Genomic DNA, 22,389 nt, shown 5'->3' on the forward strand with positions numbered 1-22,389 from the left:
AGGTGAACTGTTGCTGCATTTCATACTTGAGGTATCTCCAGCATCCAACACAGCTTCATTGAAAAGACCAGGAACCCATTTGGCCGATGCAACGCCCTAAAAATATTCAGTGCTGAACTTTTCACATGTGCGATAAGTATTGGAAAATACATCTTGATAACTGCTGCAGTTACAACCATTGGAGCTACTTTGCATTGATATATTACCTTGGTCATCGAATGTTGCCAGGGTGAATTTGCTGAGTTTGTTGGTAAAACAATTGGCATTCGTTGTGATAGTAATGTCAGAGGATCGGCTAACACCTGCCATATCGCAGCGAGTGTTGCATTTTCTGCTTTCTTCTACAAACCCAGATATCAGGGTATCCATCATAACTGCCTGCAAACAATAAGTCAGCAAGAGCGGATCATTGAAAATATCGTTTGCGTGTAATGAGAAATTGAAGTGTACAAGAAATAGAAATAGGTGGCAATAGCCTAAACGAGATAGTTTCGTACCTGTCTTGAGAATACTTGTAGAATTTTAAATACATGTGCACCATTCTCTCGCACAGGAAATTGGAGAAAAAGACAAGGCAGACAGTCGGGATTCCTCTCGTCGGAAGGTTTTGCCATCTCCCAACTAAGTTCAGAGTACTTCAGTCCCAGCAATAGACTCTGAAACGTTGAGTAATTATCGTAATTAGATTATTGTTGTGCTCTATCTTGTTTATGCTCAATTGGTGACCAAGTATCGTATTGTTTCTTTATTTTTCTACATGTTATTTAATCATATTAGGATCGAAACTTTATCACGTATGTACAGTAAATTGTATCTTCTATTTACATACGCACTGTGCGTCGTCCACTATGTAGACACCGAGGGCATTAATAGCAACAAGAACTTTTAAATCCCGATGCGTGATCCACGATGCCAGGCCTCTAACCGGTCGCTCTATTTGTCCGTGAAAGAAGGTCGCGCCATAGCAGGGAAGTCCCCAACAGAACTCCAAGTATTTCCTTATCAGCTTTCGCGGATGGGCGTTGGTTCCTGTGTGCGGTGGTATACGTTTATACTGATCGAGTAGACGTACTTCCAGAGCCCCTTTCCCCCCTACCAGACCCAAGCCAAGACCCAATCCTAATAAAAGAGTTGGAGACGTGAAGTGATGTGGTAAAAATCTGCCTTTATGGCGGCGAAAGTATGCCAGAGTGTGAATCTGTGAGTTGTAAGGTCCGAGTTCTATGCGTGCTTGAAGCGCCCCAAGACTCGCGTATCTTGCCTGGCCCTCGCACGGATATCTACCTGCAGTAGATGTATTTTTATAGAATTTTGATCTCCATTTAGTTTCATGCATATATCGTATATATCAAACTTTATTCACTCTCGGATTGAAGGGGTTTACCTTCCAAGACATTATGTCTGGCTTCAGCGTAAAGCAGTTCCAAAGTCTTTGCCTCCTTGACTTGCTCCTCGTCACTTCGAGCGAGAAAAATATTTCTACGATAGTACAGAACTGGCTGCTCTTCATCTCTAATTTCATCGCTTCCGTACTTGGCTAGCAAGCGAGGCCATCTAGCTCCCAGCTCCAGGGGCTTATGCGTTGGCCCGAGTTGTACTTCCAATTGTTGGGAGCAAAGCCAAAGTGCAAAGACCGGTTGTCCCAGAGGTGAGGATATTCTTCCCAGTCCCAATTCCTTCTCAGATTGAATTATAGCAATGATATCTTGGGTGGTAGCTGTATGTTCCACTTCCATAGTAAGAATCACTCCTGACATTAAGTAAACAGCAATGCGGAGCATAGGCTTATTTGCAATTAATTGCTGCGATCGAAGAGTACGGGTCACTGTGAGGACAAAGGTGAAAATAAAATACATAACACTGCATTAATTGCTGAAAACAATTTTACAGACAATGTCTAATATGACAGTATACTAACAAGGTGAAGCATGGGGATCCGACTGATAATCATTGTGGAATTGGTGATGAGGTGGCCCTCGTCCGGTTTGGCAATCTTTATCCTGTAGATCCATTGTTTCCTGTGGTCTGATACTACCCGATTGATCTGTACTCAATGTTTATCATTTAAACAGTGTTTGGTGGATGATAAACTGGAAGCCCACAGTCGAGTGCATCTCTATGGTGCTATTCATTCTTAGATTACTAAAAACGAAACGTTAAAATTGTACCAAGTTCAAGACCAAATATCTCGATTTCTGTATGAATAAACTTCTGCCATAACACTTGCCATTGCAAATTCAACAAAAAAGTTGTTGGGTGCTCTCCCCTTGTTGCCAACATCTTACTTCTAGAACTGGTTATGCTTACACCAACAAATTATTTGATACTGAAAACTAATAACACGAATAATTGGTAACAAAATGCTGTTGAATACAAAGCATAAATATCCTATCATCTTAGACAGTTCATAGTATGATAAGAACTGGTTAGCTGGACTTTGTTTGAGTTGGCACACCACTTTATTGATTATTTGCATCCTCTAACAGGGTGCATCATTTCGTGGACTCAAGAGCAGATGTGATTTGACGATTTTACTTCTCTCAAAGTTCTTTATGACTGGGATTAAGATATTGTGTGGATATGATACAAATATTAAACAACCGTGATATAGGGTATGAATATTTTATTCTTAGTGATTATGAAATATACGTATACATAAATAGGTATATGACAAGTTATCCTTGATGTAACAATGTTTCAAGAATGAAACGTTACTTGTGGATACGGAATTTTTATTAAAACTTAACATTTATCATAATTCTTATTATATGCATACAATATCGTACCTAATCCGCGCATAAAGAATTTTTAATAAAACTTTACATTTGTCATACTTCTTATTTTATGTAAATAATATCGTACCTAATCCGACGTTTATAGCGAAACGATTTGCTCACAGAAAAAGTTTCTTTTCCAAAAATCCAAAGTAGTCTACAGATTGATTTGTAGGAAAATATATTTTGCTATTCAGGACGTCCCTGTCAGCTGAGTTTGCACATCAATTTGAAATGAACTAACGCGAAGAAAAAAAAAATAACAGATTTCAATAGACCTGCAATAATGGTGTTTCAGGTACGCATAATTATTAATATAAATAATGATAGGTATTCATTCACAGGTAGAAATATGTTGCACCATTGTTTCTATTCTGAGGAATAGGATGAACGAGCTAGAAGAAACCGGTACAAGTAATCTAGTGTTATTTCATAGATATAGGGAACTTTGCAACAAAAAGAAATAATAGTACCATTATTGGTTATCATCAAAACGTTAAGGAGAACGGGTAATATTTGAATTAGATTAAATCGGCGACATTCATGGGCATCTCATCAATCTGCGTGGAATAATACTGCTCAATATCACGTAGAATTCTGATGTCATCGGTTTTTACGAAGTTGATGGATACACCTTTCCTTCCAAAACGTCCCGAACGTCCAATTCGGTGAATGTACAATTCTCGATTATTAGGTAGATCATAGTTTATCACCAATGATACTTGTTGTACATCTATTCCTCTAGCCCACACGTCCGTTGTGATTAATACTCGACTGAGGATTCAGAAAACACATGTCATTATTACTTGTAGGATATGCTAGATAAAAAATACGCGTTACATAGAAAATTTGGCGAATAAAATGAATCGATCAGTGTGTCTTAATTTTGGAATTTTGGTATTGACATTATTGTCACACTTGCTCACATGATGCCTGTAACAATTTGAAGATTAGGCACGGGTGAAATTACATACCTTTGACCAGATCTAAATTCCTTCATTATGTTGTCCCTTTCTTTTTGTGGCATATCTCCATGCATGGAACATACGGTGAAGTTCGCTTCGCGCATCTTTTCTGTAAGCCAGTCTACCTTGCGTTTTGTGTTACAAAAAATAACAGCTTGTGTTATTGTAAGGGTATCGTACAGATCGCACAGAGTATCAAATTTCCATTCTTCACGCTCGACCGCAACAAAAAATTGTTTGATACCTTCCAGGGTCAATTCATCGCTGGAATAAAAAATAAGTGATTGAAGAATTGTCTATAGATGAGAACCGCTAGGTATGATAAGCGAATATGCACAAGAGGTTTTAATTACCGTTTAACAAGAATACGTATAGGGTCAGTCATAAACTTGCTGGTCATCTCAAGGATCTCGTGGGGTAGCGTAGCGGAAACTAGTACAACTTGGGTAGCCGGGGGCAAATACCGATAGACATCGTAGATCTGTTCTTTGAATCCCTTGTTGAGCATCTCGTCCGATTCATCCAGAACCAACATTTTTATCGCTCTTGTTCTCAATACTCTGCGTTTTATCATGTCTGAAATGCAATGCAATTGATTTCAGATCAAACATAACAGAAAGTAAAAGACTCTGAATCAGATATAATGGCTATAGGTTCAATACGGTATGTGAACGACACTCGTTGTTTACTTACCAAATACTCGACCTGGAGTACCGGATACAACATGTTGTCCGTAATCCAATTTTCTGATATCTTCGCCTAAATTGGTACCTCCGATACAGGCGTGGCATTGCACATTCATGAAATCACCCAGAGCTAATATCACTTTTTGGATCTGTGTAGCAAGCTCGCGTGTGGGAGACAGACAGAGAACCTGGGTCTCACGGACCTGCGTATCCAACGACTGCAATATGGCGATTGAAAAGGTGGCTGTTTTACCAGTACCTGACTGTGCTTGGGCGATCACATCTCGCCCTTTCATAATTGGCTTAATAGATCGCTGTTGAATTGCCGACGGTTTCTCGAAACCTATTAAAACAAAATTTTTGTGGTTAAAAAATGAAAAACCACAGTTTGAAAGCTTTGTGTTTGCGAAATTCTTGGAGCTGTGTGCGCACATTACTTTGGGCAAGATGTGCACCAAGTTGAAAGCAATGAACGGTTAGCTTAAAGTACAGATCCTTCTTTTTTATACATTTTCTAACCAAGATCAGCAAGTTAATCTGTCCATTTTGTTTATACTGGCTATGAAGATTCATCATACTAGGCCAAGCAATGGAGCATTGTGTCGTGACAAAAATCCTAGAAGCAAACCGACTGTGACATTATGTAGAGGGGTTCCGTACTATATTCTGACAATATATCCAAGTCCCAAGTGTTACGTGTTTTTTTTTTTTATAAACAATCTTCATGAAAAAATGACATTATTTTTCAGTTTTTCGCTTTTAAAATCGAAACTAGTTGACCAATGTTGAAAGTGTGAAGGAATGATTTTAACACTTTTCCTGATTTTTCCCAATTATTGGATGGGAACGTTCTTCATCTCATTTTGTGCGCATCTTGATACTCTACAAATCATTCATTCGCACTTTTAAGATTGGTCAAGTAGTTTCGATTTTGTAAGCGAAAAACTTAAAAAAAATGCCATTATTTTATGAAAATTGTTTATAAAAAAAAGCATAACATTTGGGAATTGGAAATATGGTCGGAATATAGTATGGAACCCCCTCTATATCGTGATATGGCACAGTAGGTTTGCTTCTAAGATTTTCGTCACGATAGTATCAATTTTCGAGCTCTATTGCTTAGCCTATACATCCCAAGTGCCTCTCCAGTAATTAACAAATATTGAAATAAATGGAAAATCTTTGGATTGGTTTCTGGTAGATTACCATTAGCAGATATATTAGCATGAGTGTATGCACAGATGTAGGTTACAGTTTTGTAAAAAGTCGTAACCATTTTCAGGTTAGCTGTCTTCGCCGCATAAAAATTCATGAGAATGACCCACCGTAGGCGTAAATCCCTCGTAGTAGTTCGTCACGGAGTCCCATATTATCAAAAGTCGGGATAACCTCGACATCTTCGCTGGTTTCAAACTCCACGTTCGACAAATCTTCACTTTGTGCGACACGGCGTGACTTTACTTCCGACATCTTGCTTAGACCCTACTGGAACTGACACCAACTGACACTTCCCCACAATCGGAAATATCAGAATCAATCAGAATGCCCTTTAGACCATACAGAATCGAGTCGGCATTGGAGTGGTGGGGGTGCTGCAGAATGCACACGAGTGTTTACAAGCGGAAGTGATTAATTAAACAGTGTGCTTAAAGCGACGCGGTACATACGTCATGTCCTGCTTTGGCACTGCACGTTTTCATCCTGTTCCGTCAGAGAGCGGTACGATCGACTTCCGTCTCCCTCTCGAAGAAATTTGGTATTGTTGGAGGGAATGACGCCACCCGGCTTTGCGACGTCCATTCCATTTCCGTTTCTGTGGCGTTGATGGTCGTCTAGTCGATAAATAATTGCATTCAATAATACGTTTTCAGTTTAAAACTAATCTTACCCATTCGCAGGCATTCCGGTGAGTACAGATTATTGATTAGCTTCGTTCATTATCAGCTGAAAGCTTAAAATGCAATAGATTCGGTGTTTGAAATATCTTTGATGTCTTCTCCGGTATCGGCGTAACGCTATCCCAATGACCCGTTGAGCCACGCTATGCGGGTGGGGATTCCAATTTGTTTTCGCCAGTGTACATTTATTTAGGGCGTAATATGTCGAAATACAGAAATTTTTGAGCAGCCGAGATTATATTATGCTTCCCGCTCTTTCAACACTCGGAATATTTACGTTCTAGCACTAGAACAGCGACTTAGGGCACGCGAAGCTACCTGAAAATTCTTGAAAACCCGACATGGCAAGGTGGCCTTTAATGGCGCATCACCGGGTATTCGGTCTACAATCTATCTTGAACACGGCTTCGCGTCTTTTCGTAATTGTATAATAGGGCGGAAATGTAGATAAGATTTTCGTCTGCTAGTATTTTCAGTGATTTATGTTCCCTTACGCGGAGAGGAAAAACTAGAGCTTAAGGCAAAAGAATTCGTGGGATTCACATAGATTATTTGTCGTTCAAACGCTGCAAGGCGTCTCTTGCTTCATTCCCTAGGATCTCATGGGCTTAACACGCGACACACCCTCTTTCTCTAAATGCATCAACGCACATGCGAGAACCTCAAGAATCAATTCGATTCATGGAAATTACACCCTGCACTGCAATAATGATGTTGTTCAAAAGACAAAATCTGTGGGCTCTCTTGAAAATATCCCTCAGCTTACTTTACGATTACAGTGCATGACGGCACTTGCTATTGGTCCAAGTGACTCTAGATATGCGCCGAGCTTATGGTCCGTGGTGTCGTACTTTGCGATGGGTGGAAGCGGCACAGTAAAATATTCTAAGAGAAAAGTGTGCTGTTGAGTCGTGACCGACGTTCATGCGTTAAGCTGCCGGTGGTTCTCCGTATATGGAATCACCTCTCTGGCCCTCACAAATATTTTTTACAGTTTACCAGCAATAATATTTGTTGTTTTTGCATATAAATAATTATACCAATTGTATCTTTATTTTGTGTTTGTTCTAGCTGATACTTCCTTCTTACGAAAATGACTGAAGAAAAGGTATTTACTTTTACACTAGCTAGATATCCTATTAATTTTTTTGTGTAAACAATATTAATTATTGGATAGGAATAAATTATAAAGTAGGCGAGATTTATTGTACTCTCGCTTCATATTAAAATTGCCTTATCTTATTTCGATTAAGCTCAAGGTGGTAGCCGATTTTGCTTAACATTAAAATTTCCTAATTCAGCCAAATATCGCATTACTTTTGCTTAAAAAAAAAAAAAAAAAAACAGGTTTCCATGAAATTCGATAAAATTTCAATCGTTAGTCAATGGTATTGTCTTACTCGTATATGGCAACTTGAGCCTTACGTTCTACCACTTGACCTTGTTATTAGGATGAGAAGTTTCTGTTTAATTATTTTTTTCCTTGTCTAGTTTTTGTCATAGGGGAATTTGGGATAACACAATTCCTCTTATTAATATTTAATGTAGTAACTGGTGTTTCTTTCTTTACAGAAAATAGTTTCTACCGCTGCACCGGTAAGTGAAAAAGCACATGATCACCCACTCGTTATGCTAAACCATGCTCGACATATTTCACATCAATTCAAAGTGAATTTTGTGAGATTTGTTCATTAGTTGGATCGAGCTATAGAAAAGTTGACTCTTCAACAGACACCATGTTTGTATTGTACATTTATATGGTCGATTTGAAAGATACAGTACTACTTGGATTTTGCATGTCGAACCTACTTTTATCATTTCCTAAATTGATTTGGAATAATTGTATGGTAAAAATAAATACTTATTCAAATTATTCCCTACTAATTCTTCACATCACAAATATGTTTCTTTATTTTCATCGATAGAGAAAAACTAAGATCTTTGTCGGCCGACTGCCAGAAAATTGTCGAAACGATGAATTGCGTCAGTTGTTCCTACGTTTTGGCGAAGTCACAGAGTGTGATGTGATGAACCGTTACGGATTTGTTCATATGGCACGGGAAGAGGATGCAGCAACGGCAATCAAAACTCTTCACAATTCAAGTTTCAAAGGAGCAACCATCAACGTCGAACAATCGACAGGAAAATCTCGAGGGGGTGGCGGCGGGGGTGGTGCTCGGAGAGACGGTGATCGTCGGGGTGGTCCTATGAGAGGGGGACGCGGAGGTCGGGACGGAGGTCGTGACGGAAGACCGGGACCATATAATGATCGTCGAGGTAAGAATACCAACAACAGTATGATAAAGAATTTTTATACAAGATGTCAAAATGATCGATATTGTGATATAGTTTGTTGATGCATGTAAATTTTTTTATGAAAATGCCTTAGAACCTGGGCAAGGACTTTCTGTAATTCAGACAGTTCCTAATCTTCCGAGGCTAAATCAAATAATCCTTGTATAATCCCAGTTAAATCTTATCATATTTGACTGATTCATGGCAAGGATACAAATCGTCCAAATTAAACTATAATGCCGATAATAAAATAGATTATTCTATAAAAGGACAAATGAGAAGCAACGTGAGTTTGTTTTCTTGAGGTGGTAGCCGGGATGGCGGTTTTGGTGGCAATGATCGAGGTGGACGGGGTGACTTTGGTAGAAGAGGTGATTTCGGCAGCAGCAGAAATGGTCCCGGTGCCGGGGGTGGTTACAATGACTACGGTAATCGGGGAGGTGGCGATTACACTGGTCGTGGCGCTGATTTCGGAGGCGGATACAACGATCGTGGTGGTTACGGACAAAATAGCGGAAGTGGTCTAGGAGGGTACTCGACAAGCTCACCAGGAATGGGAGGAGCATACGGCCCTGCTTCAGGGGTTTCTGGAGGATACGGACCTACCGCGACACCGGAGTATGGACGAGGTGCAGACTTTGGTCGAGCTGCAGACTTTGGAGCAAGAGCAGATTTTGGGGGCCGATCTTGTAAGTAATGCTTCCAGTTAAGTGAACCTTATAACTGCATAGCATCCATGTTTTTGCTCTATGATATGGTTGTATTAGATCATAGTCATATGTATGACGCTTATACTGATCTGCTTGCAAATTTTTATTTCTTGAAGCAGCGAGTATGGGAGGTGACTTCAGTCGTGGTGGCCCAGCTGATTATGGTCGAAGTGACACATTTGGTGGCGCTCGTACTGCCGATTATCCACCAAGAAACGATTACGATCGCGGGGTATCAGGACCGATGAGGAATGGAGGTGCCACAGCAGCTTATGGCGGAGGTTTCACAGAAGCTGGGTATGCTTTCCCAATTCATCATGTTTTTAGCTTTCCAAACAAGTAGATTTCTTTTTTCTCATTTCTCTTCGAAGTTCTTCCTGGCGAATTTATCCCAAAGAATAATTGCGTTCACGCAATAACTCAATGCCAACTAAGCACGACACGTAGATTTCACATATACTAGGCAACGTTAGGTACTAAAAAATTGCTCTGATCATTCGATGTGGATGAAAGATAATTTACTAATAATGTTATAACGCTGCGTAACAGGGGTTTTCCAGCAGGGTCAGGAGTTATAACTAAAAGTCAAGGGGAAACTGGGGGATTTACTCAGGATGGACCAATGCAATTCAACAGGAACGAAGGGACTCCCCTTACTAATTTTCCTCTATTTGACAGGCCTATTGGTGCAGTACCCAATTATAGCACAGGTCCCGGGCCACAAGCGGACATGTTTAGCAGAAGACCGGGAAGTGCCGCTCCTAGCGGAGGGTACCCTCCAGTCGGTGGAGGGTGAGTAATTTAAATAATTTTCCATAATATGCGACTGATAAAATTCATTTGAAACAAACACGTATTTGAAATTCTTATGGCCGTCCGGATGGCTAGTGAAGCTTAGCTTAGCTTAGCTTATGCTTCGCTTCAGCAACTGAACTCAAGACAAAAGCCTCGAAATTTGGGCAAGAAGTGTTTGCCTTAAATTAAGACAACTTCTAATCTTTCAAGGCAACATAAAGTCCTCGTTTAATCCCAGTTAAAACCTTTGTATTAAACTGATTCATGGCAAGGATACAATCCCCTCAAAAATTATGCTAAACAATCCAATGTCCGTTTAATTCGTATGATTAATTGGTTTTTTGTTGTACTTCAGTTACAGCGACGGATATGACAGAACGGATCCCTATGGTCCAAGGAGTGCCGGGCGGTGAGTTGATATTATCACTGATTTTTTGCCGTTTGGCGTTCGTACGCATCGTATATTATGAATCTCTGTCTGCGAGGTTGATATTTTAGGCAGCGAACGCATTCAAATGAAAACCGTTATTGTCCCGAATCACAGTTGATTACGACAGTTTTCTTGGTCCTAGACCCTTCTTCGCTTTACCTAGACTTCCCTCGTGCCGTTACCTGGCTGCAGAATCACGTTTTTTTCGCGTCAGTTTTCATTAAAAAGTAATTTGTTTCTCAAGCGTCAACGAAGGGACAACAATATTTCAGTTTGACTGACAGCAGTCTTGATTCTTCTGCCCTGTAACTCTAACAAGCCGCGGTACGAAGCGAAACAATTAATCTGCGATTTTCAATTTTTGACCTTTTAGCTTCCCAGGTCCGGCAGACTCGATGCCGCCGAGGTACTAAAGTACTATACCGATCGGTAGCGTTCGTCGGAGACAAATAAATACCTTGCGGCGATTAGCGTGCGGTTATAAACCTGCGCCACAACTGTTTCGATCTACCCTGTGTATGAAAGAAAAAAAACGCAGTCCACTCAATTATGAATTAATGCAACCTTAATGTATAATTTATATTAAACTTAAAATAACCATTTTAAGATACCTATCATAAGATGCAGTTAGACCGAAAAAAATTATTAACGCATAGCTTAGATTTAGGTTCATAGCGACACTATGTTAGTATTAGATTCCCACGACAATTATTGTGTAGCAAAAGTGAATGGGTTTCGCGTGACTATCGCTAACCGTTCGATATAAAATTTTATACCCCGAATCGAGTTTCGTTGAGAACTAGTTTTGTTGCCAGGTTTATCTCACGTATTGTAGAGAACGTATTTTGCTGACGACAGTGTTGGTTTTTTAACTGAAATAATATTCCATTCAGGCATAGACCAAAGGCCAACAGTTTGAAACCTTACTGAATATAAGATTTTTCATTTCCCTAGTTAGCGTAGGATCGGAGTGGAAAGGGTAAACATGAGCTATGAGGGACATGCTGTGTATCATTTATTTTTATTTTATTTTTTTTTTTTTTTTTATACATGTAACAATTATGTCTGACTGTTCATCAATAAACCGAAAACGTCATTGAGATGATTTTTAATGTATGTTTACAAATTTCTAATCGGAAATTCATACATTGCGGAGATAGAGGTGAAATACAAAATGTATGGAACGGGTGTCTCTTCCCTTTACTAATAATTTCACTCGTCATTCGCAGATATGCTGTAGTGCACGGTTGTATTTATTTCGTTTTAATCAGTTTTCCGTTTTTACGATACATGTATATTTTTTATTCTTTAATGCTGTATCGAATTTTCACATGCCGAATAATTGTAAATTGTTCTTCTTTAATACCCTGAGCCATTGGATGAAAAGACAATGCCCAAATTATTGATAAAAAACCAATGATTTTTGAGACAACATTGGCGTTGATTTGTTTAAATGATTAAATCCGACGTATCCCACCCACAGCTCTTTACATGGTAGATTTCAAACGAGTAGAAAAAAATATGTAACTCGTCCCGATCTAAATCATGAATCGTGACATCGTGCCTAGGGTGTATTATGTAAGGAGTATAGAAATCAAGAAAGGCAATCCATTGAATCCCAATTTTGGGTATACAAAGTTATCGATCTTAGCCTCGGGCCACGCGTTGCCCTGGGATGCGAGCGATGAAGTGGCTGTTGAAAAACACTGCTAAAATTGTCGGTTTAGTCCGAATCCATTGGAAAATGACCTGGGTTGCCAGAGAACACGATTTGCAGTCACCTTTGTCTGTACGCGTGGCTTGTTTATGCGAACGCATGGCTGGATTAGCTCGATATCAACTGGCCACTTATACTGCAATAACGAGAGTGCAAACGAAGCGTTGGCGTTGCCCGGCTGTAGATGCGAGCGCTTAACTGGATTAGCCGGATATCAACGGGCGACGCTCGACATCTTCTTATAAATGGAGAGCAAAAACAACGGTCTCCTCTTGCCTATAAGCGCCCGATAGATGCGGATAGAGACTCTGGCGATTTATCATCCTCCAATAACCGGATAGCGTGAAGCGATTGCGTTTCCGTTCCAAAGCTGATGGCTTTGAAGTGGGAAAAGGTATGTTGAGACGCGTGCGCCCTTCACTTTATTTTTTCATTAATACCGTTTTTAGAATACATGCAATTCTATGCCATCATACGTACACATCTGTATCCTTCTACTGTATACATACATATACACCTCCGTGTGTAATTCATGCATTTTCAATTTAATCGAACTTGCCCCCTATCAAGTATTTGCTTCAGCGGCTGATTATCAATTTTCTATATAATAATTCGCATATTTACATGAAATCAATAAATAGTACACAGTGTATTGTACTACGTTACTTGCGTGCTATCTACGGCTTTTGGCGTTCGTTTAGAGTTCAAATTGGCTGAAAACTGTGAAATGCTACAAATTGACGAACTCTGGCGCTAGAGTCATGCCGTCGTTTTCTTACACTTCCGACATTGCGCTACTGGAAATTGCGTGGTTAATAATGCGAATAAACAGGATGGTACTACCACACCAACCACAAGCCACAGGTTCGTTTAGGGTACAGATATTTCCGTGTAAAATTTAATTGAAATGGTGGCAATTTTTTACTTTTTTTCTTCATTTTTTCATCTCTAATTCTATGCTTTTCCAAAATTGACTGATTTTTGTTGTCGTTCAGCTCTCGATATGAAATTATTAGAACGAGGCCGCGAGAAACATATATGCTTGATATTTGACGGTTCACGTGCCGAAAATTAGTCAATGAAGTGCATTAGGTACACTCGTTCTCTAACAAAATTCATAATTCTTTACTTTGCGCTAGAGAGTCTGTATTAATATAATTTTCTTAACAGATATCCATCAGGATGAGCGGACTATTACCTCCATTGAGATGAACTCAAGTTGGAATCCCTCGAGTGAATAAATGCCATCCACGGTGAGAGAAGCAAAAAAGGTGCCGGATACAAGGCAGATGACACCGAACATGTGCCATTACTTCTGGTTCAGCTGACTTTGTTATACCAAAATAAATGTATAATACATGACTTCATCAAAATAGAATCCTGTGTACTCGCATATTTCCAATTCCCTGCATTTTTGTACACCACCTGCGACTGCAGGAGACTTGTCAGTTGTGATTGTCGGGAGTTCACAAGGAGAAAGACAGACTGTTGGATTTTTATACAGCTGCTTATTCCCTCATTGAAGAACAATTCTTATTACCTATACTATTCGTATGTATTCAATTGTATAAAACGGGATTTAGAGTCCGGTAAGTGATACCATTGCATAGCGAACCCTCATGGTATGAATTCTGCGAATTTACCACTGCGGTTTCGTGGAATCTATGCCATTTTTACATTTCTGTGTCAAATGAAAATGCGCGGAGTGGGTTTCTTCAGAGTTGTGCATAAAATGGGGCCGCTAAGCCCGGTTTCGCTTTTGAGATATATGGACTTTGATATTTGTATATAAGTATACGTCACGTCGCGATCGACCAGGGCACCCCCTGAAGTTAGAGTTTGGTACATATTTTCATACCACTAAAGGAATATCGCCGATAACTTCATAGTTATATTTTTCTATACTTATATATGTTTATATAATTGTAGTTTAAAACATGTTTTCAAAAACCGCGAAAAACTATATTTCATACTGCATCAAACCCAAAACTACTCTGAGCTGGAGTCTGTTTGCCAGACCCTCAATTGATTTGTCTCAGTTTCCGGTTTCCGCCGCCCGTCATGTGCGGGTCTGCACTTCCCAACAGTGTGTGTTTGATGCTCGTAGCGATGCATGCTCCTCGTGCACAAATTCGTACGGATTTGGACAGATAGTGATACAGTTTCATCGAGCAATCGTTTAATTTTTAAAAGAAACGATACGACGTGCAAGCAAGCCTGTTGGATAAAAAGAATTTCATTCACAACTGCCCAAAGGTGAGTACCGTAACGACAATTTGAACCGGTTATTAAATTGGCGTTAACCTCACAAGCCATCACATGGCGATCGCGAATGTCGCTCACCCGTCTGGTCTGCAAGCGTCAAATTCCAGGTTTCGAATATTCGATAACTTGGACCTTATGTCGTTAACATCTTGCTTCATCTTATGATAATACCTACATATGTTTGCTCGCGTATTTCATGACACTAGGACAGCCCAAGCTGTGAGAATCAGAAAATTCGTATCCTCGGAATATCTTTTCATTAATATAATTGACACTAGAGATCGTTCAGTTATTCGTAAAGGTGGCGATTGTTGTCAATTTCTAAGTATCTGAGCATGATAAACGCAGGTTGTTGCAAGTATTGGCAATTCTGGAAATTTTCAGATGTCTGTGACCTCGTCAAGGCTCAGCAGTGTATCGTCGATATTGAAAGGCCCAGGCATCAGAGCAAAAATTATAAACCAGGCAAACAGAGTACAATTCAAACTTCCAAAAAATCTCAAGGATATATTGCTTAGCTTCGAAAGTGGCACAAGTCATAAGCAATATGAAAATCTTGTGTGTACCATTCGTGACTCGGAAATTAGGGTATGTATCATTATACTAAATTTTTAGTAAAGATACTTTTAAACATAGTCGTAGTTTCTATCTGTTTGCCATGTCTTACAACTCTCAATTGTTTCCAGGAAAGTGAGTTGATAGATTTGTTGACAGAAACACACGCTTGTATCTCGTTACTTGGCCCGTCACATAGATTATTTATCGAGGCACTGCTGACGCTTAATTGGACAACCAGATCGTTGCAAGTAACGACAATCTACAAAGGATTTCTCGAAGATCTAGTATCTGCTCATAACTATCATGCCAAGCTTATAATAGACAAGCTAGTAGATCGATTTAAATCTGGTAAGTCAAGCTGTCACGTATCTGACTTGACCCATAACTGATTTGCAACCTTGAACGACCCTCTTCATCTAACTCATTATTCATTTTCAGAAGAGGATGACAATACTACGGAATGGGAATTTTCCAAATCAAAAAATCAGGATCTTCAAACGTTAAGGCATGTGCATGACGTCCTGCGAATGCTTATGAAAATTATTCCCATGTAAGAATATGAATTCTTATGCACTACCGGACAGACGAGTTATTTATAATGCCTCCTAACTCTTGTGTTTCATTTGTAGGGCTACCGACGTTTTGTTACAATCACTTGTAGCAAATTATCCTTACTGGAGGCTCAACACGCAAAGACATGAAATTTACATATATGCCCTTCTTCAAATACTGGAGTATGCCCCACATCTCAGATCTGACATTCTTTCACTGATAATCAACAGGTATTTGAAATCGGACCTTGATGCAACGTGACGCGATATGAATTACCTATTGTTCTGGAGATAAATTAATCGTGAATATCGGTCGATCCCTATTTTATAAATATTTTTGGGATTGTTCTTCTTAATCAACCAAATATAAATCAAACTTGATTAGAAAATGACCTTTTATTACAGGACGTATTTTTATTCATAATATTGTTATTTTTTTACTTGTATTGTATCGATAGACCTTGAGTGTATCGATAACCTTGACTTAAATTCAAACTTATATTCAGTCTGGACAAATTAAAGATATGACAGGCAATTTCAGTCAATCGTAAGAAACTTTTTTTGGCAAACAAATGTAAGAGAATGCTGTTACGACTAGAATAGTTTCTATTCTTCTCTTGCTCTGAAGGAGCAAAGACATTAAAGTATGATCAAGTCGAGTTTAGGAAGATTGCGAAGGTGGTTTTAGAGAAGCTGTCCCCATGACGAGAATATATTATCTAATTACCTACGTGTGTACTGTTTTGTTTTCAGGTTAATTGTTTTGGACGTTTATGCGCCACGATCGGAAATAGACGAGTGCGAAGATGACGAAGATATGGAGGAAAGTGACGATGCGGCACAGATCATATTCGCATTAGACGAAGTGCAGGGTGATGCAATAAAAAATGAGAAACAGAAGGAAATACGAAAAATGAAACATCCTGTGGCGCACACGTTGGACGTATGCATGGAGCAGGTGCTTGCATATATATATAACTGCTGCCACAATCAGGGAATTCTCAACTGGGAATCGTTGAAAAGTCTCTATCACGATGTCCTAAAGATGTTTGAACAAATAATATTGCCCACGCACGCCAGTCAGCACGTACAGTTTATCATGTTCTATATTTGTAGTTTTAAACCGACAGTATCCGAAGCTTTTGTAAATTGGCTGTGGCAGAAAGTCTCAGACCCAAACGTTGCCCCTGTTATACGGCAATCTTCCGTATCCTATATCGCCAGTCTACTCGCCAGAGCTACATTTATTCAACTTGAGTATGTCAATCTTTAATAAATGTGAATTCTATATTTATTTTACGAAACTTATCCCTCAAAATTGCACAGGTCTAGTCTTGACATGTCTAGTGCGATATTTCTAAAATTTACTTATCAAGGCACCCTAAATAATAAAAATTTCAATTTTACAGAATGATCAAAACAACGTTATTGAAAATGTCTATGTGGATACACAGTTACATATCGTCGCAAGATAGCCTCGAGTGCGCCAATAGCGATGTAAGGGTGCACGGGGTATTTTATACCGTATGCCAGGCAATGTTCTACGTCATTGCTTTCAGGCACAAACATCTCGTCGAGACTAGAAAAAGTAAGTAGACATGATTTCAGTTCAAAGATTTCAATTTCATCAATGGCCATCACTTGCAAACTTTTATATTTTTTCAGACTTGTTGTTCCTTCAAAGCCTGAATCTGACGAAGATTATAGCTTGTCGACTGAATCCATTAAAAGTTTGCCAATCGGCAGTAGTGCGGAATTTTGCGGCTGTAACGCGCACCTACCAGCTGGCCTACTGTTACACAATAATCGAGCACAATGCTCGGAGTAATCTACCCGTCGTTCAAAGTACCAATCGTGTCACTCTTTGGCTGGATACTTTCTTTCCTTTTGACCCCTACATTCTCCTGAGAAGTGGCTCAAGATTTACCTCGATTTACATGGTATATCAAGGCAGCGTCTCCGATGAGGAATCAACATTGACCACTTGCAGAGATGATAATGACGATGACGATTTTATGGATGAAACCTCAATTCCTTTATCGAGCTCGTGCAATCATATGGATGTCTTCTCTTATGGAACGTCACCTGGTTTCTTACAACTCTGAACATTCAATTCTATGTAGGGACTCGCAATGTCTCAGGTCTTGTCATAAAATATCTACAAATGGTACCTATCCATCTTTTTATATTACAAAAGTATTTTATTTATTTGTTGATAATTGGAACTACTAAAATATGGACACATCACTGGTGCGCATTCAATATTTTATCCCAAATGCTACAGATTTTTCTAAGAAATTCATTAAACGCCTAGCAATATTTCTAATCAAGCGTCGCACACCAAGCTGTACAGTACGTTGTGCAATGAATTGGGATGATTTAGTTCAATTGATTGCGTGGTAAACTTGATGTGTAATCTTGTACATAAAGATGAATTTTACAAATGATCAATAATTTGGATAGCAGTATAAATTGATTCGAACATCTTTTAATTCTGCGTGTAATGTGTATAAATATACAAATACTGATTTTCTTGGTCAATTTTCAGTTAGTCTTTATCGTGATACTGAACTTTGGCGGTTGAACGCCATTGAACTACACTATACTAATGTCCTCGGGTGCCTCGTCCTGCTGACCAAGTAACACAGTCAGAGCATGCTCCAAGTTTTCAGGCAGGTGGTCCAATAACATCCTTGGCATCACTGATAACTCCATGAAGTCTTCAGCTTGGGCCCAACGCATTTCGTACCGACATTTGTCACTTCCGTTATCATCACTGTAATACACTCGAGGCTGGTTATCGGATCTTAGCTCAAATGAAATATTAATCTCAAAAGAGGTGAATTTTCTGAGTTAGCATCAATGAAAGATTATTATCAATCAAAAAGCATACATAGTTACGACGTTAAAAGGTGAAATATTCAATTCGCGAATTACCTGTCTTTTTGCTTGAGTGCTGATTTGAACCTTGAAATATGAAGTATACGCCCAGCTGTGTATAATCGAACGCTCGAGTACCTTCGCATAGCCACATTGCGTTCCAATAACGTTGCATCCTTAAAAAAGAAAGAGCATTGCACTAGAGAATGACTCAAGGTAACGGATATATGATTCGTTAATGGAATACCACCAGAATATAATTATTTGCCAAAATGCTACATTTAAAAATTAGACGCGTCAAACAGGAATTTGATAACCACTTGATGTATTGTTTTTATATTCTAATTCAGACTTCTGCTGCTATCTAATGACGATCTAGAGGAGCTATTAAATTATACTCACCATCTGTCTTGTGGGTGGATCGGAAAGGAGCGGAAGTTGCCCTTGCATAGATCCAATTGTGTTACCGTTTTGCCACAACTTTTCGAGGTCCCTCTCAGGTATACCGAACAAAGTATAACCGAGACCATTGAGGACCACTCTGTACTGAAATCATTGTGAGTCTTTAATCTATTTTTTTTATGACTACTGCGCGAAACATTTGTATTTCTTTTTCACAATACATCGATAAATCTGACATGCCGCAAATGATATTGATGTAGGGGCATATGTCGTATGGAAGTATCACATTGCATACGGATTACCTTGGGTAAACGGCAAGCCTGAAGGGTAATAAGTAAAGAAGTCCTGAAATTTTCAATGCTGTCTACACCGAGTCTCATAACGAGGTCATCGCCAAGACCTATTGTGAAAACAAATTCTTCGGTGATCCTGGCAGCTTCTCGACTAAGTAATCCAGCTGTCATACACACGAGGTAATTGCGATTAAGCACTTGTCAAAGGTATATAAAAATTTTTTAGACGGTATTCTGGTGTGAAAATGACTAGGGGTAAATTATTCGCATTCGTAGTGCAGGAACAAATTAACAGCATCTCTATCCGCTTTGTGTAAGTTTTAAGAAATTGCCACGGTATCCGCTCACCTGGTGTTGAGAACGCGTAGACTCGCAGATTCGGATAATGCGGTCGAATCAGCAGGGCCAGGAGGACGGATAATCCAGCACCCAGACTGTGACCTTGAAAATATTTGAAAATTTCAGACCCGTGTGATATACATTTTTGAAAGTTGTACGCAATTACCTGTGAGCGTGAGGTTGTAGTGCGGGTACATGGTAAAGGCTTTTGTGAGAATCTTGGATTGATCGAGCTGTTTCAATAGCACCTTGGCACCAATAATCATCCCTCTGTGAGCCTGTAATAAATCGTTGATTGTTACTTTTGCCGAAATTGTGCCAATTTCAAAGAAAAAGATTCACTTGCCATAATTTACGTACCATACTACCCGGTGGTAGGCCATCTGCTTCAAATACATCGGAAGCTGCTGCAATATCGGTAAAGAGATCACGCAAAGACAGCGATCCCCGAATCACGATAACGATACTTGCAGTTTTATGGTCGGCAACCACGCAGAAAGGTATCTGTCGTTAAGATGAAGAAAAATTCTGTTAGTTTCGTAGAAATGTTTTTTCCAGTTTGTTGGTTCATTTCATTTCTATTCACCTCGCAAAGATGGTTCCGAAACGATGCGTATAAGATATCGTCCTCTGATAGTCGAGACAAGTATTTTACACCTGCAAGATTGCACAAACAGCAATTGTCATCTATCACCGCGTTGTGCTTCCGCCTAGAACAAGCCAAGTTGTCACAACGAAGATTAGCGATAGTTTGTTACGTCAGGTTCACCCTGCAACTTGTATAAGTAAACTTTTAATTTCATCTTTCTGAAATCAGTAGTTTTACAGTTTAGTTCAATATACCTGAAACACGCGCAACAAGTCATGTATTTGGCAAGTCGGAAGCAGCCCGTACACATATGCTGATACATGACAAATATCCAAGCGTAAGAAGCTACGGATAACTGCATGTAATGCTGAGCCCATTCTAGGGACATCCAGCTCGGTGCAAGACGAAAAATTTCCCGTGCATCTGCGTCAAATTAGGAGAGAATTAATCGAATAGAAGCAATTAGGAATACTATCGAATGAGAGAAATTATATTATTTAAGCCTTGATCTCACCGGAAGTATATACTGGGCGATTTAACATGTGAAACCGCCTCAATTCAAGAGTCTCCCGCTTTTGTCTTACTCTCATCAGAATACAGCCCGCCATAACGTCGGATGGAACTAGATCTGTGCCTCGAAACAGTGCGCTCAGTAATCCTAATACATACGATGAAAACGAAATTACGTTTTTTCAAGTTGAAAAAATGAAGCCGCTGTAATTTGACATATCTAACCGACTTATTTTACTCAGAAACGGACCAGATGCGAATCATTTCTAAGCATGTCAATGTTATGCGAAATTTGAGAAGTATAAGCTTCGATTTTTATGTCATTAAAATGACATAACGCAGTCTCTATCTCTAATAATCGGTGCTCCGCAAAATCGGTGCAAGCTTCGTCGCATACAACGATCACATTACAACCTCACCCATATGTACCTATGTCTCACCAGCAACATGTTGAAACGTTTCGTCGGCACTTTCGTCTCGCTGCATCCACCATAAAAATTTGAACCTCCGTATCCACGTGCTGGATACTTTGCGATGTTCCTCGAAATCTTGTAAAGTCTTATCTCTGAGGCCTAAAGATCCTAGAGGATCGAACACAAGAGCCATTCCTAGCATCGTTAAGCCAAGTAGTACCCAGTGGAACAGAACCAGCCCTTCTACGACGGGTATCGTATAGTTGTCATCGGAACATTCAACGTGTCGAGTGAATATCCAAAATGTTCCTAGAACGTTCCACACTACTTCGGGGAATAGTAAGAGTACCCTGAAACATCAACGTATGTATTACTGTTTTTCAGCCACACTCATTCTACAACATGTTGACCATAGGTGGGAGGAAATACTTGAAGGAAGACGGGTGATCTGCGAGAGGGATTGAGAACTGCGACCTATGTGGCTTACTTGACGGTCAGGAGCGGTTCGACCAGTCGACGGGAGTATGTGTCTGTGATAGCCCCTTTCGAACTGTGGGTTACTACGACGAATAACAGCGTGGCGATTATGCTCAGGAGCGTTAGTTCCCCAGCTAGGAATACACGCACTAATTCTCCACCGGTACGGCATTTCCAAGTCTCGTCGTAGTATTTTATGCACGCAATCGTCATTAGGATTAACCTGAGGGAATGGGCAAAGCTGTGACACGTGTCTAGAGGATTTTTAAGTATTCACAAGGTAAATCAGGTTCTATGGAATATTTGGAAAATGTCTATTGACGTTTAAGCCTTACCAAATAATTCGAATGAAAATTTCGAATAGCCCGGGATATACAAGATCGTCAGTAGCCGCTAACCACTTGCGTCCAAATAATTTCAAGGCTGGCATTTTTCTAAAAAATAGAAAGTTACATTTTCTTAATAATATCCAGAACTACCATTTGAATCTGGTCTCGTTGATATTCCTAATTTCGTTGATGCAGTTTTTATAATACTCGAATTCTGTAAACAGTCAATGATATTCTTTGAAATGGAGACAAATTTTTTCGTGCTACTGGCACACAGATTTTTCGCCAACTCTTCTTCCGCAGTGCAGTGTTGGAAGGTGGATTTACGGCGAAGGATTTCATTTTGCGTTTCAGCAAAATTCCATGAATTATAAATAAATCATCACAGAAATGCTTGTCATTGTCTCGTCGCGCTCCCGTTAAAAACCGGTTCTACATAATGACATGCACATTATTACTTACAGGGAATGCAAACAATCCGAGTTGCTCTTTGGCCGACGTACGTTAATGCGA

At 39.5% G+C, this 22,389-nt stretch overlaps 5 protein-coding genes across 10 annotated transcripts; 2 read left to right on the forward strand and 3 right to left on the reverse strand.

Moving 5' to 3' along the window:
• Positions 1 to 26: 26 nt before the first annotated feature.
• Positions 27 to 2,219, reverse strand: LOC107216903 (putative FERM domain-containing protein FRMD8P1). The gene is made up of 6 exons (XM_015654235.2): positions 1,919 to 2,219; positions 1,385 to 1,825; positions 830 to 1,284; positions 498 to 656; positions 207 to 378; positions 27 to 96 (listed from the first exon to the last, which is right to left on the reverse strand). Exons 1-6 carry the CDS (start codon positions 2,010 to 2,012, stop codon positions 56 to 58), a joined length of 1,362 nt encoding a protein of 453 aa, XP_015509721.2. The 5' UTR covers positions 2,013 to 2,219; the 3' UTR covers positions 27 to 55.
• Positions 2,220 to 2,606: 387 nt separating this feature from the next.
• On the reverse strand, positions 2,607 to 6,033 carry LOC107216911 (eukaryotic initiation factor 4A-III). The gene is made up of 5 exons (XM_015654246.2): positions 5,751 to 6,033; positions 4,433 to 4,768; positions 4,093 to 4,315; positions 3,749 to 4,003; positions 2,607 to 3,548 (listed from the first exon to the last, which is right to left on the reverse strand). The coding sequence occupies exons 1-5, from the start codon at positions 5,893 to 5,895 to the stop codon at positions 3,296 to 3,298; spliced, it is 1,212 nt and encodes a 403-aa protein (XP_015509732.1). The 5' UTR covers positions 5,896 to 6,033; the 3' UTR covers positions 2,607 to 3,295.
• A 150-nt stretch (positions 6,034 to 6,183) lies between these two features.
• LOC107216902 (glycine-rich cell wall structural protein 2) lies at positions 6,184 to 13,648 on the forward strand. Of its 5 annotated transcripts, none has more exons than XM_046745188.1 (10): positions 6,184 to 6,331; positions 7,395 to 7,431; positions 7,896 to 7,919; positions 8,249 to 8,600; positions 8,924 to 9,307; positions 9,445 to 9,625; positions 9,878 to 10,120; positions 10,479 to 10,532; positions 10,927 to 12,664; positions 13,441 to 13,648. In XM_046745188.1, exons 2-9 carry the CDS (start codon positions 7,417 to 7,419, stop codon positions 10,964 to 10,966), a joined length of 1,293 nt encoding a protein of 430 aa, XP_046601144.1. In that variant the 5' UTR covers positions 6,184 to 6,331; positions 7,395 to 7,416; the 3' UTR covers positions 10,967 to 12,664; positions 13,441 to 13,648. The 5 variants fall into 5 exon arrangements, with proteins under 5 accessions (XP_046601144.1, XP_046601145.1, XP_046601146.1 ...); XM_046745189.1 differs by having other exon boundaries at positions 9,448 to 9,625; XM_046745191.1 differs by having other exon boundaries at positions 6,185 to 6,331; positions 10,007 to 10,120.
• A 687-nt stretch (positions 13,649 to 14,335) lies between these two features.
• LOC107216900 (RNA polymerase I-specific transcription initiation factor RRN3) lies at positions 14,336 to 18,334 on the forward strand. Of its 2 annotated transcripts, XR_006905296.1 has the most exons (9): positions 14,336 to 14,526; positions 14,920 to 15,123; positions 15,222 to 15,441; positions 15,532 to 15,643; positions 15,723 to 15,875; positions 16,398 to 16,901; positions 17,054 to 17,232; positions 17,310 to 17,811; positions 18,193 to 18,334. XR_006905296.1 is itself a non-coding variant. In XM_015654229.2 (8 exons), exons 2-8 carry the CDS (start codon positions 14,920 to 14,922, stop codon positions 17,747 to 17,749), a joined length of 1,812 nt encoding a protein of 603 aa, XP_015509715.1. In that variant the 5' UTR covers positions 14,336 to 14,526; the 3' UTR covers positions 17,750 to 17,970. The 2 variants fall into 2 exon arrangements, 1 of the variants encoding a protein (XP_015509715.1); XM_015654229.2 differs by lacking the exon at positions 18,193 to 18,334 and having other exon boundaries at positions 17,310 to 17,970.
• Positions 18,117 to 21,977, reverse strand: LOC107216901 (diacylglycerol lipase-beta). The gene is made up of 13 exons (XM_015654230.2): positions 21,883 to 21,977; positions 21,558 to 21,770; positions 21,098 to 21,420; positions 20,662 to 20,805; positions 20,402 to 20,570; positions 20,145 to 20,268; positions 19,919 to 20,062; positions 19,725 to 19,836; positions 19,568 to 19,660; positions 19,229 to 19,383; positions 18,927 to 19,070; positions 18,582 to 18,700; positions 18,117 to 18,420 (listed from the first exon to the last, which is right to left on the reverse strand). Exons 1-13 carry the CDS (start codon positions 21,975 to 21,977, stop codon positions 18,240 to 18,242), a joined length of 2,016 nt encoding a protein of 671 aa, XP_015509716.1. The 3' UTR covers positions 18,117 to 18,239.
• Positions 21,978 to 22,389: the final 412 nt, after the last annotated feature.

Source organism: Neodiprion lecontei, chromosome 7 (genome assembly GCF_021901455.1).
Source record: "Neodiprion lecontei isolate iyNeoLeco1 chromosome 7, iyNeoLeco1.1, whole genome shotgun sequence".
NCBI lineage: Eukaryota > Metazoa > Arthropoda > Insecta > Hymenoptera > Diprionidae > Neodiprion > Neodiprion lecontei.

Excerpts from the sequence above, each read along its gene's own strand:
- LOC107216903 (XM_015654235.2), bottom strand. The coding sequence starts at position 2,012 with ATGGATCTACAGGATAAAGATTGCCAAACCGGACGAGGGCCACCTCAT. Across the intron at positions 1,285-1,384 it reads CAGACATAATGTCTTGGAAG|GTAGATATCCGTGCGAGGGC; the intron begins GTAAACCCCTTC and ends CATCTACTGCAG. Across the intron at positions 379-497 it reads TACAAGTATTCTCAAGACAG|GCAGTTATGATGGATACCCT; the intron begins GTACGAAACTAT and ends TATTGTTTGCAG.
- LOC107216911 (XM_015654246.2), bottom strand. The coding sequence starts at position 5,895 with ATGTCGGAAGTAAAGTCACGCCGTGTCGCACAAAGTGAAGATTTGTCG. Across the intron at positions 4,316-4,432 it reads TACTCCAGGTCGAGTATTTG|ACATGATAAAACGCAGAGTA; the intron begins GTAAGTAAACAA and ends ATTGCATTTCAG. Across the intron at positions 3,549-3,748 it reads GAATTTAGATCTGGTCAAAG|TCGAGTATTAATCACAACGG; the intron begins GTATGTAATTTC and ends CTGAATCCTCAG.
- LOC107216902 (XM_046745188.1), top strand. Across the intron at positions 8,601-8,923 it reads ACCATATAATGATCGTCGAG|GTGGTAGCCGGGATGGCGGT; the intron begins GTAAGAATACCA and ends TGTTTTCTTGAG. Across the intron at positions 9,626-9,877 it reads GGAGGTTTCACAGAAGCTGG|GGGTTTTCCAGCAGGGTCAG; the intron begins GTATGCTTTCCC and ends GCTGCGTAACAG.
- LOC107216900 (XM_015654229.2), top strand. The coding sequence starts at position 14,920 with ATGTCTGTGACCTCGTCAAGGCTCAGCAGTGTATCGTCGATATTGAAA. Across the intron at positions 15,124-15,221 it reads TTCGTGACTCGGAAATTAGG|GAAAGTGAGTTGATAGATTT; the intron begins GTATGTATCATT and ends AATTGTTTCCAG. Across the intron at positions 16,902-17,053 it reads GCTACATTTATTCAACTTGA|AATGATCAAAACAACGTTAT; the intron begins GTATGTCAATCT and ends TCAATTTTACAG.
- LOC107216901 (XM_015654230.2), bottom strand. The coding sequence starts at position 21,977 with ATGCCAGCCTTGAAATTATTTGGACGCAAGTGGTTAGCGGCTACTGAC. Across the intron at positions 21,421-21,557 it reads GAACCGCTCCTGACCGTCAA|GGTACTCTTACTATTCCCCG; the intron begins GTAAGCCACATA and ends TTGATGTTTCAG. Across the intron at positions 20,269-20,401 it reads ACTTGTTGCGCGTGTTTCAG|GCGGAAGCACAACGCGGTGA; the intron begins GTATATTGAACT and ends GGCTTGTTCTAG.